Below are 11,514 nucleotides of genomic sequence, written 5' to 3'. Positions count from 1 at the left end.
ATGGCGGGAGCGCCACTGCTTTGCTTCTCCAGCAAACCCAGATGACCAAAACAGACCATGAAACTTGTTTCCACCTTACGTACACACTTCCCTCTTACCAAAAAGCCTTACCTTCCATGGCGGACTCTCACCTATGCAACCCACCAACAGCCCTTAGAATCTCCGGAGCTCGCTCTGGCTCAGACCATAGCTTCTATGCACTCCATTTCTTCAAACCCCTGTTTTGCTCTTCTGGGTTTCTGCAGAAACATCGATTCTCTCAAGATAATCCACGGCATGCTCATCGTAAACGGCCTCACCGGTGAACTTCTGTACGATACGAAGTTGGTTAGCTTGTATGGTTCGTTTGGGCACGTTGAGCATGCCCGCTTGGTTTTTGATAGGATAGAAAACCCGGATTTTTATGCATGGAAGGTGATGATCAGGTGGTACTATCTGAATGATTTGTATTCGGAGATTATTCGGTTCTATACCCGTAAGAGAATATGCGGTAGAGAGTGCGACAATGCTGTATTTTCATTTGTGTTGAAGGCGTGTTGTGAACTGCGCGATATTGATGATGGGAGGAAGGTGCATTGCCAGATTGTTAAGGCGGGGGGCCCCGATAGTTTTGTGTTGACGAGTCTTGTTAACATGTATGCGAAATGCAGAGACATTGGGAGTTCTCGTGAGGTGTTCGATGAAATTCTTGATAGAAATGTGGTTTCATGGACATCAATGATTGCGGGGTATATGCAGAATGACTGTCCCATAGAAGGGTTGGCTTTGTTTAACAGAATGAGAGAAGGGTTAGTTGAAGATAACGAGTTTACTGTAGGGAGCTTAGTCACTGCGTGTGCAAATTTACGAGCTTTACATCAGGGGAAGTGGCTTCATGGGTATCTGATTAAGAAGGGTTTTGAATTTAATCCGTTCTTGGTGACAGCACTTCTAGACATGTATGTTAAGTGTGGGGATGTTAGAGATGCCCGTTCTGTCTTTGATGAGTTTTCTCCTACTGATCTTGTCTCATGGACAGCAATGATTGCGGGATACGCACAGAATGACCATCCCAATGAGGCATTAAAGTTGTTTATGGATAAGAAATGGGTTGATATATTGCCAAATTCCGCTACGACTACTAGTGTGCTTTCGGCATGCTCAAAGTTAGGCAACTCGGATATGGGACGGTCAGTTCATGGTCTGGTGATTAAGCTTGGGTTAGGAGAACCTACGGTGAGCAATGCTCTTATAGATATGTATGCAAAATGTCATATGATCAGAGATGCTAGTTATATATTTGAAACAGTTTTAGACAAGAATGAGATTACTTGGAATTCAATTATATCTGGCCATTCACTAATTGGTAATGCATATGAAGCTCTTGAACTCTTTAATCGAATGATATCAGATTCTGTCTCACCTGATGCATTCACACTTGTTCGTGTTCTCTCAACTTGTGCTTCCCTTGGTGCTCTTCGAGTCGGTTCTTCACTCCATGCTCTCTCTATGAAGAAGGGCCTACTATCATCCAGTGTCTATGTTGGCACTGCACTTCTTAACTTGTATGCCAAATGTGGGGATGTGAAGTCTGCTCGTATAGTTTTTGATGGGATGGGAGAGAAGAACACTATCACGTGGAGTGCAATTATTGGTGGTTATGGAATGCAGGGAGATGGTAATGGGTCACTTGCACTTTTCAGTGAGATGTTGAAAGAAAAATTGGAGCCCAATGAAGTAATTTTCACTACCATATTATCAGCATGTAGCCATACAGGGAAGATTGGGGAGGGGTGGAGGTGTTTCAATTTGATGTGCCAGGACTTTAACTTCGTCCCTTCAATGAAGCATTATGCGTGTATGGTAGATCTATTATCTCGTGCTGGCAGACTTGAAGAAGCCTTGGACTTCATTGAGAATATGCCTGTACAGCCAGATGTTAGTTTGATTGGATCTTTTCTCCATGGATGTGGACTCCATGCAAGGCTTGATCTTGGAGAAGTGGCAATCCGGAAAATGCTGCAGTTACATCCTAATGAAGCTAGTTACTATGTACTCATGTGTAACTTGTATGCTTCAGATGGAAGGTGGAGCCAGGTTAATCAGGTGAGGGAGCTGATGAAGCAAAGAGGATTGAGCAAGTCCCCTGGGTGTAGCCTAGTGGAGATGGATATTATTGATGATATCTCACCTGCCAAAGTGGCATCTCTTCCGTAGTTATAAGTTTATTGTGGTGGGGGTTGAGGAAAAGGCCTATGAATGAGTAAATTGTATATTTTCATCTTAAATTATAGGATTATTGGCAATTTAAAGCTTATACATTTTTTGGTAGGGAAGATGGAAAATGTATAAATATGCTATTTATTGAGTAGTGATTCACCATCATATTTCATGACACAATAGTTTTAAGTTTATTCAATGTGACATAACATGAATTATGACGGAATATTTAATTGAAAATAATATATAGATTTTTTATAGAATTTTGAAGGAGTTTGGGAAATAATGACATAAACAAAAAATATAATCAAGTAAAAGATATTGTTTGGAAAGAGAAGATTATTTGTAAGCATAAGAAACTAAGAAAATAGAGTATGAAAGGACAAGAGATGGGTAAGTTAGTGGAAATTAAGTTTACTACCAAGGAGGGCTCTTTTGCTACTGTTTTTGACAATCTTGTCGAGTTTTATCCAGCAAACTAGAAGCATTAATTTCCCAAGTATTTTGCTTGCTTTCAACTTCTCCCTGTGAACTGTAAGATTATCTTCCTTAGAGAATATTAGATATTGAACTATCATATTGTACATCATACCCTTGTTCGACAGCCAAAGTTGACAAATTTTCCGAAACCCTGTAAATTTCGTTCGTTTGCAAATGAGAAGTATCTCCAGCTCCAAATGTGTAGATTCTTTTGTCAAGTTCAATTGTACTCCATCCAGGAACCTTCGTCAGACCTATACCTTTCATCACTGATCTCACTTTCCCAAATTCATTCCAGTCTCCTCCTTCTGCATATATATTAGACAATAAAGTGAAGTATCCGGTATCATCTGTGCGAATGTCTAAAAGGTCTCCTTCAATGCTTCTAATCATGTCCATCCTCCGGTGAATTCGACACCCATTAAGTAGAGCACCCCAGATGCTAGCGTCTACAGGAAATGGCATTGATTTGATAATTTCATAGGCTCCATTGAGATCACCAGCTCGGCTCAGAAGGTCAACTACACTAGAAAAATGTTCTGTATTGGGCTCGATTCCAAAATCCTTCATTGAGCTAAAATATGAACTCCCTTCTTCCACAGATCCTGCATGACTGCAAGCTGATAGAATATTCATGAAGATAACTTCATTTGGTTGTATTCCGGAATCCACCATCTGACTGAATAGTGAGATGGCAGCATTGATCTGACCGTGTATTCCATAACCAGCAATCATGGTACTCCACGAAACCACGCTCCTCTCTGACATGCTATCAAAAACTCCTTGGGCTGCATGAAGGTCTCCACACTTGGCATACATGTCAGTTAGAGCCGTATCTACATAAAGATCTTTCTTCACACCACAGGTAATAAGCTTGTGGTGAACCCATTTTCCCTTTTCTAAATGACCCAGATGGGAGCAAGCTTGAATTGCACTTAAGAAGGTCACTTCATTCATCTCAGTGCCATTCAAATACATTTGATCAAATAGCCTGATTGCTTCTACTGAATTCCCATTCTGAGAAAACCCACAAATCATAGAATTCCAAGTTACAACACTTCTCTGGTTAATCTTTTCAAATATCATGTATGCGGGATCCACAAAGCCACATTTGGAGTACATGTCGATTAGTGAATTCTGTACAAACTCATCCATAATGCCTCTTTTGATAACATGGCCATGAATCTGATACCCAAGCTGCATTGAACCCACATTTCCACAAGCTGAAAGAGAACTTGACAGGCTATATGAATCTGGCATCAGTCTCTGTGTCTGTATCTGCACAAATAGTGACAATGCCTCCTTCAACAACCCTTTCTGAGCATAAAGAGAGATGAGCATATTCCATGACACAATATTTCTCTCCCCAAGTGCATGAAGAACCCCCTCGCAAGTATTTAGTTTTCCACACTCGGCATATAATTCTATTAAAGTTGGCCCTAAAAAATCAAGGTCAGCATCTAAAGCTTTTCTAATAACAAAGCAATGAACTGACTTCCCTTCTCTAAGCAAGCCTAACCTAGCACAAGAACGTATGATACTCATCATGGTTACTGAATTAGGTTCCGCTTTAGACCCTTGCATCTCAACAAAAACATCTATTGCTTCTCGGAAGAGACCATTTTGGTTGTAGCATGTAATCATTGCAGTCCAAGAACCAGTATGCCGGTGAGTGACATTTTGGAAGATCCTCTCTGCACTACGCAAGTCACCACATTCATTATACATTACAACTAGGTAAGAATCTAAAGACCCATCACTTTTAATTGCCCTTGTCACAACTTGACCATGAACCGCCCTCGCTTGTCTCAGAAAGCCCAAGTCACCACAAGCCTCGGCTACGCAAAGCATTGTCACTGAATCTGGTTCAACACCTTGAGAGACCATCCTACGGAACAAATCCAAGCCTTCTCTTGTGTATCCATTCTCAACATAGCATGATATAATTGAACTCCACAAAACCACATCTTTAATCAGCATTCCATCGAATATCATTCGTGCATCATCTAAGCAGCCCATTTCGCCATACACATTAAGCAATGAGGTTTCAACAATAGCATCAGTATCAAACCCACATTTGAATATCCTCCCATGCACCTTCCTACCAATACCCAGATCACCAAAACCAGAACAAGCTCTCAAAATGGAAGGATATATAAACCTATTGACCTGGACTTGATGGTACAGCATTTTATGGTACAGTGCAATTGATTCTTCAAAGAAGTGGTTCCAAACATAACACTTAATAAGTACACCCCACATGAATGAATCTGGGCTAGGGAAGGTTTCAAAGACAAGTCTTGAAGATTGGAGAGTGCCCATTTGGGCGTAAGATTCAACGAGCTTGGTGGAAGCAAGTGGGTCTTTGTGGAGGCCAGTGACAAAGAGATGGGCGTGGAGTTGGGTTAGTGTTCTTAACATGGTGCAGCACCTAAACAAAGGCATGTAGAGCGTCATTATTCTTGTTTTTGAACAACTTTACAGGATTATTTATAGAGTCTATGTGAAGTCAAGTTCAGGCGAAGAGAAAAGAGTTTTCTTCCTTTCCGCTCGGTGGATTGAGCATGGAACAATACGAAACCAGTTTTGGAAAGGAGGTTAGTGCATCGGTACCAGGGGCAGAAGTGTAAAAGTGCCACCATATACTACCATATAGTCAGCGACTCAGCAAGAGAGAAAGAGAGAGAGAGAGAGAGGGAAGAAGAAGAAGAACATATAGTTAACCTCGGTCCCTTGGCATCCATTTCATACATGTAGCTTATTGATAGTTTGTTTGATTTCTGTGCATTTTCCACATTAAATTCAGAGTAGGGTTGTTAAGAGAAGCCATCCCGATTCCTCACCATATATCACCATCACAAAAAACTAATCCCAATTCTCAACAATTTTTCTGTTCGGTTTATTACCCTATGAAACCCGCATATCTCAAGTGAGTACACTAACCAAAACTTGTTTGGTCAAGTAAACCCGGTAAAAATTCTTTCATATTTGTTGTCTAAATTATTAGCGACAACAAAACTATTCTCGAATCATGTTACTTACATCCCACTATTAGTGGCAAAATTCCAAGCCAAATTAAACATCTTGTTAATATGGATAGTTCCTTGAAAATATAGAATAGGTTCCAACGGTTGAGGGAAGGGCCTGGCCGTCTGAGCTACTTGGAACAGTAAAATTGTTTAGAAACCGGCGAAATTTCCACAATTTCAGTAAGAGAAAACTTCCACAACCGCTTTGTAAATCAAATCTAGCCGCCATAAGAGTTTGCTGAGAACAATACAATCTATCCAAAAACGTAGATAAACTGGATAGATGTGAACCAGGAATTTATATATACAATGTACAGCGCCTCCCAGGAAGCCAAAAGAATTCTACAAGTAAATGGATTACAGTAGATCATATCTAATGAGATTATAACAGTCAAAATAAACTTTCAGATAACGACTGAGACCCAAATTACTAAGTGCCATATGGTAATTATACTCCTAAAAGCTTAAATGTACATTCATTAAGCAACACCACCAGGCTTCTCATCTTCCGAATCGAAGGGTACTTCATGCCGCGGCCTATTGTATTTCTCACGCAGCTGCTTGATTGGGATGAAATCTCCAGCCCCGTCCACCCCATAGAATAAAAAGGAAATATAGGGATGATCAAACCTGCCCTGTACATGACATGGTTAAGAGCAGCAGACGCACAATCAAGCAACATAGCACAGGAAGGGGTAATCGTGTTATTCAGGGCAATTCTACACACATTTAAAATAAGAAAAAGGGACAATCACCATATCTGGTTGGTCAGGGGCTAATAGATTCTCCTCAGGAACTGCAACAAGGAAAACCATTCATGTGTTCGTCAGGAAATTTGAAAGGCAACCGGCAAAACCTCACAAAACAAACACTGAACCACCGCAACAAACAAAGCGCTCAAAAAAACCAATTTTAAAGAGTAATTGAATCAAGCAGTTGTAAATTACCATAAGCCACCAGTAGATTGGGGTCTGCATGTACATCAACCAAAACCTGGAAAACAATAAAAAGAATATTATTGGAAATAATTATTTGCACCATAGCTGCTCATTCAACTAACAAATAAAATGAGGCGAAAGAAAATGGAAACTGAAAACAATAAAAGAAAAAGGAAAAGAAATATGTTCAATTAACAAATTTAGGGCCAGTTACATAGAAATGCACCAGTGGATCCAAAATAGTGGAAAATGTTTGAATCAGTCAATGTATTACACAAAACTTTTTCTGCAGCCCCACATCCTTGTATGAGTTAATGTAACAAACATAAGGAAGAAACTCATTTTCATATGATATCAGAAAGATATATTCATTTCTAAGATGGGCCAACCATAGCGGAAAAAAGGCCAGGTAATTAAAATTCATGAGGTTAATCATATTTAGGAACTAAAAACAAATCTATAAATATTGTGGACTATGAAATAAACCTTCAATTCAAACATTGAATTTTAAAAAAAAATTGATACAGTTGGTTAAACCTGATAAAATGGCTGATTAGAACCCCGACTCAACTTTTCAACTTGAGCAATCTCCATCCATGAACTTGATTCACAGCACATAGGATCCATTCCACAAATTACAGCACAATAGCCTGAAGATGCAAGATGAGTCCTTAGTAACAAAAATCAGCAGGGAAGAGTAAGAAGGAAGATAACGTTCACTCATCAGAATGTGAGGAGCCAACTCCTGATTCTACTGATTTCACTTTGATTCATTTGGGTTTCTTCACTGTTTACAGATTCTAAGGCAGTTAATATAATTTCCTTGTAAAGGCTCCAAAATCATAACAATCTTAAAACTAGATCTACTCACATCAAGGTTACAACCAAGAAAAAGAAGAAAAAAAATTCACATTTTACTCCGAGATTGACCCTTATATGGAATCAAACTAAAGAAATCTGAAATAATACAGTAAATGGCGTTATAGTTTTATACCAAAGATTTTGTGCCTCACTTTCTGCCCCAAACGAAATGAATATTGTACATTTTCATATGCCAGAGCATTAACTGACGCTGCCAAGGACTCTGACTCAAGTTTGGAAATTTCATCCCGTAAGTCAGCTGCCAAAGCATAATTCTCACTCTCAATTGCGTGCTGCAGGTCTGCGCTGCAAGGAAAGAAGCAGAAGATGGTCTAATTTAATCTACAAGATGACACACTATGCCGCAAGACAAAGAGGACAAACAGATTGGAAACGATATCAGATATATTAGTATCTTTACTTACAGAATCACTTAAATCAAACCTTTAGCAGATACTAGATTGAGAAAAGCAGGACTCACCGTAGACGTATGATACTTATAGCCTTATCTTGAACTTTGCTCTTTGAAGATGATCCCCTTTTTGCTTCTTGCTGTCTCATGACCTCTGCTTCTACCTTCCAAGAGAAAGACTTAATAAGAAGGTCGAAATTCACTTGATGCACTGATTACAAGGAAGCTTCTACACATGGACATGGAACAAATTAGTGCAGGCAAACATACTCATACTCATGGTGTCAAACTCTGCAAATCCAAAAGGTCAACTCAATAATAGTTCAAATTCCTATCATCAAAATGCATAACTGCATGCATTTTCATATAGCCAATAGTTTATAAAAACTTTATGAACTTCAAACAAAAATTACAGGAGAAACTATTGAACAACTTCTGAACAAGTCTTTAAAACAGGTAATTGATTGATATAATATCCATATGACATCTACATAGAAGCAGGATAGAGAGGACTAACCTCAGAAAGCTTGTTTCTCAGTTGTTGAGCGGTTTCATACTGCTCCAAATTTAAAGCATACTGCCATACATGGACCAAACCAGAGAAGAAAAAAAAAAAAAAAACTTGTTGGAAGGATTAAACTAAACTAAGAGATATGCTAAATCGCATTAACATTATAACAATTAAAACCTAAAAAACAGCCTGTTAAACCTGTACTCGAGTGGCCAAGTCAAGCTGGAAGAAGAAGATCAATATATCCTCATTAGCACTCTCACTACGTTCTGAGCTAGCATCCAACCCCTGGCCACCTCCTTTAAACAGCCATCCAGCTTCAACCCTTACATTTCTGTGTCTTAATATATTGGGATTAGCTGTTAAAAATAGACTCTGCACGTACTGAGGCCAGATGTAATGCCTATCAGTAGCAGAGGCTATCTGAGTTTTCTTCATTAGCTTGTAATGCTTCCTCCATGAAGCGATTGATCCATAGACCCCACTCTTTCCAGAGGTAGCAAGAGTGCTTAATGAAAGACCTTGCACCATTTCCACCATGCAATGATGTACCCTTTTTTTCCAGAAAACTATTCTATCTTTTCCACTCTTGCATACAATGACAGCTGCATCTACAGTTGGACAAAATGGCCTATATAGAGTCCGTCTATGTAGGTAGGCCACTATTGGAACATCCAATCAAAACTGAAAACATGAATTTTGAATCTAAATTCCACTGAAGCAACTTAGAATCACATCACCCAAGAATACAAACATTAAAATTAAAGAATTAATGTGAATGAATTAGGCAACTTTACAAATCAGTAATAGTATGTCGTTTTAGACATTGGATCATGATTGCAAATCTGAGGCACTCATAGACACTGAGGAAACTTCCAACTAGATTCACTTTGAGATAGTTATTTATTTATTTTTTTTTTTGAGTGGAGATATTTATTTAAGTTATATGTAAAACAAGACTGGGTTATGCTTCTCTCCTTCATCATTTAATTCTTTTATAGAACAATTTGTATTATGCTAAAAGATAGTTTGTTCTGTTTTCTTGAAGCACCTTTCATTTCTTATTCAACTTTGCTTTTTCTTCACCTATTGGGAAATAGCTAACTCACACACACTATACTATAAGGCGTCGATTTTCTCAACCAAACCAAAACTCAATATCATATACATAATGCATCCCATATTAGGGTTTGGGTCATCAACAATTTTGTAGACTATCACATAAATCCTCAGTAAGTGCATTTCAAAAATTACCAGAGCAACCCTAAAACCATTTGTAAGAAGCAATTATCTCGAGTGTTTCTAGTAATTCTATTCTATCACCATTTTAACCAGAGAATATAATAGAATTGCATAACACCACTGGCATGAAAGGACTAGAATATTTTCCAGCATGTTGAAGTGTTTTCAGGACCAAGGATTTGCTACCTCAGCGATCTTCTTCGTGGCAAAACTAAGAGGGAACCCTCCTGTACGGCAGCGTCGTTCTTCTAGGTTCTGACGAACCAGTGCGTGTGAGAGGTATGAGAGAGGGAGGAGATAAGAAAGGAGAGAGAGATAGCGGGAGAGGGTCTCAGAGAGACGCGAAAGAGAGTGGAGGAAGAAGATCCCAGAAAAATGATGTATAAACGTGTCATTACGTGAGTGGATGATGGCATGTTTGTAAACAAGTGTAGAATGAAAGGGTTAAAATGTGAAACTCCTATTTGCGTAAATATGTTGGGTTAAAATGACCCAAGACAAGCCCATTTACATTCCGCTCCTCAAATATTTTACAAGCTTATGGCACTCGGTTGAGTTAGCCTAAACAGTGAGAAATTTCAGTTCAACATGATAAGGTATTTCCTTAAATTTTATTATTTTCTCGGCATCCAAACAAAAACATCATAAATTCAATTCCCGAATCAAGATATTTAAATAGAATTATCATGTACGTTCACCAAGAAGAAGAAGATGAGGTATATGCATATACAAGATTGGAGAAGTCACCAGAAAGTTACCGGAGAAGTATGAAAGGCAAACCTCAATTTTTTGTTCTTACGATAATTAATAAAAAATAATTGAAGAAGATATTAGTAGTGGCACATGGCACGGGAGTTCCACAAGGGTTGTATGATGTGCATTGCAGATTACAGCATTTAGTGTGGTGTTACTAGTGTGATGATGCGTAACCTCAGTTCAACTCATAAAATGGCTCACATCGAGTTCAAGCCAATCGGAGAGGATCCGGATCTCCTGTGGAGTAGGATTCTTTTTATTTTGATACATTTAAAGATGTATCATGTAGATCATTGTACATTATTTAATTTTTTTAAAAGATACACTAATTTTAAATCATGATCATAAAATAAATAGTATTTATTAAATTTGAAATGAAAATAGATTTCTTATGATCTTATCGATCACTCTTTGGGATCAATTCACAATATATATTTTTCTTTCTTTCCGGTCAAACATAGCTTTTAAAATCACCATTAGTCTTGTGATTGATCATTATTAATTTTGATCAAATGATGATTTTAAAAACCACCTTATTTTTAGAAGAACAAAAGAGTGACACAAGAGGAACTCTTAAAATTACTTGTCAAACATACCCTAAAAGAATTAAGATGATTTTTTTTTTTTTAGTTTTTCTATGAAACTCGTATGAGATATTGATGCTTGGATTCTTTCTTTTTTTTTTTTTTTGTAAATTGTTAAAAAAATGTTAGATCTAAAATTTTGTGACTCATACTAGCATGTAATCAGAAGTCAAAATGACCAAGAACATGCTGATCTGATTTCCTTCATTTATTTATTTAATTTTTTGCGCTTCCTTCGCTGAGAGGCCGAAAAGAAAAAGTCCCTCGCATATTGCTGACTAGAGAGATTCAATTAATTTTTCTAAGTTTGCTTATCATTTTTTCCTTCCTTTTTTTGGGCATCAAGCTTCATTTCAGAGTAATGCATTCTATACCAATTCCCATACATAACGTAAAGCTACCAAGAAGTCATATTATGAGGTAATGTCAAAGCATATGAAAAGTAACCAAACCAAATATTTGTGGAGTTTGTGTGTGTGGAATCCCCACAATTGCACAAGGT

General features: G+C 38.0%; 3 protein-coding genes across 5 annotated transcripts; 1 reads left to right on the top strand and 2 right to left on the bottom strand.

Annotated features, from left to right (window-relative positions):
• LOC132178731 (pentatricopeptide repeat-containing protein At2g03380, mitochondrial) lies at positions 1-2,355 on the top strand. Its single transcript, XM_059591248.1, has one exon. It carries the CDS (start codon positions 58-60, stop codon positions 2,194-2,196), a length of 2,139 nt encoding a protein of 712 aa, XP_059447231.1. The 5' UTR covers positions 1-57; the 3' UTR covers positions 2,197-2,355.
• Positions 2,356-2,592: 237 nt separating this feature from the next.
• Positions 2,593-5,306, bottom strand: LOC132179332 (putative pentatricopeptide repeat-containing protein At1g69350, mitochondrial). Its single transcript, XM_059592036.1, has one exon. The coding sequence runs from the start codon at positions 5,134-5,136 to the stop codon at positions 2,749-2,751; it is 2,388 nt and encodes a 795-aa protein (XP_059448019.1). The 5' UTR covers positions 5,137-5,306; the 3' UTR covers positions 2,593-2,748.
• A 682-nt stretch (positions 5,307-5,988) lies between these two features.
• On the bottom strand, positions 5,989-9,949 carry LOC132179241 (clp protease adapter protein ClpF, chloroplastic). Of its 3 annotated transcripts, none has more exons than XM_059591912.1 (9): positions 9,859-9,949; positions 8,629-9,114; positions 8,437-8,496; positions 7,989-8,083; positions 7,641-7,813; positions 7,184-7,296; positions 6,656-6,701; positions 6,464-6,504; positions 5,989-6,343 (listed from the first exon to the last, which is right to left on the bottom strand). In XM_059591912.1, exons 2-9 carry the CDS (start codon positions 8,968-8,970, stop codon positions 6,188-6,190), a joined length of 1,026 nt encoding a protein of 341 aa, XP_059447895.1. In that variant the 5' UTR covers positions 8,971-9,114; positions 9,859-9,949; the 3' UTR covers positions 5,989-6,187. The 3 variants fall into 3 exon arrangements, with proteins under 3 accessions (XP_059447895.1, XP_059447896.1, XP_059447897.1); XM_059591913.1 differs by having other exon boundaries at positions 8,629-9,041; XM_059591914.1 differs by lacking the exon at positions 5,989-6,343 and having other exon boundaries at positions 6,490-6,579.
• Between the last annotated feature and the right edge of the window lie 1,565 nt (positions 9,950-11,514).

The sequence above is a fragment of the Corylus avellana genome, chromosome ca4, assembly GCF_901000735.1.
Source record: "Corylus avellana chromosome ca4, CavTom2PMs-1.0".
NCBI classification, from domain to species: domain Eukaryota; kingdom Viridiplantae; phylum Streptophyta; class Magnoliopsida; order Fagales; family Betulaceae; genus Corylus; species Corylus avellana.
This window is presented reverse-complemented; position numbering and strand designations above follow the sequence as displayed.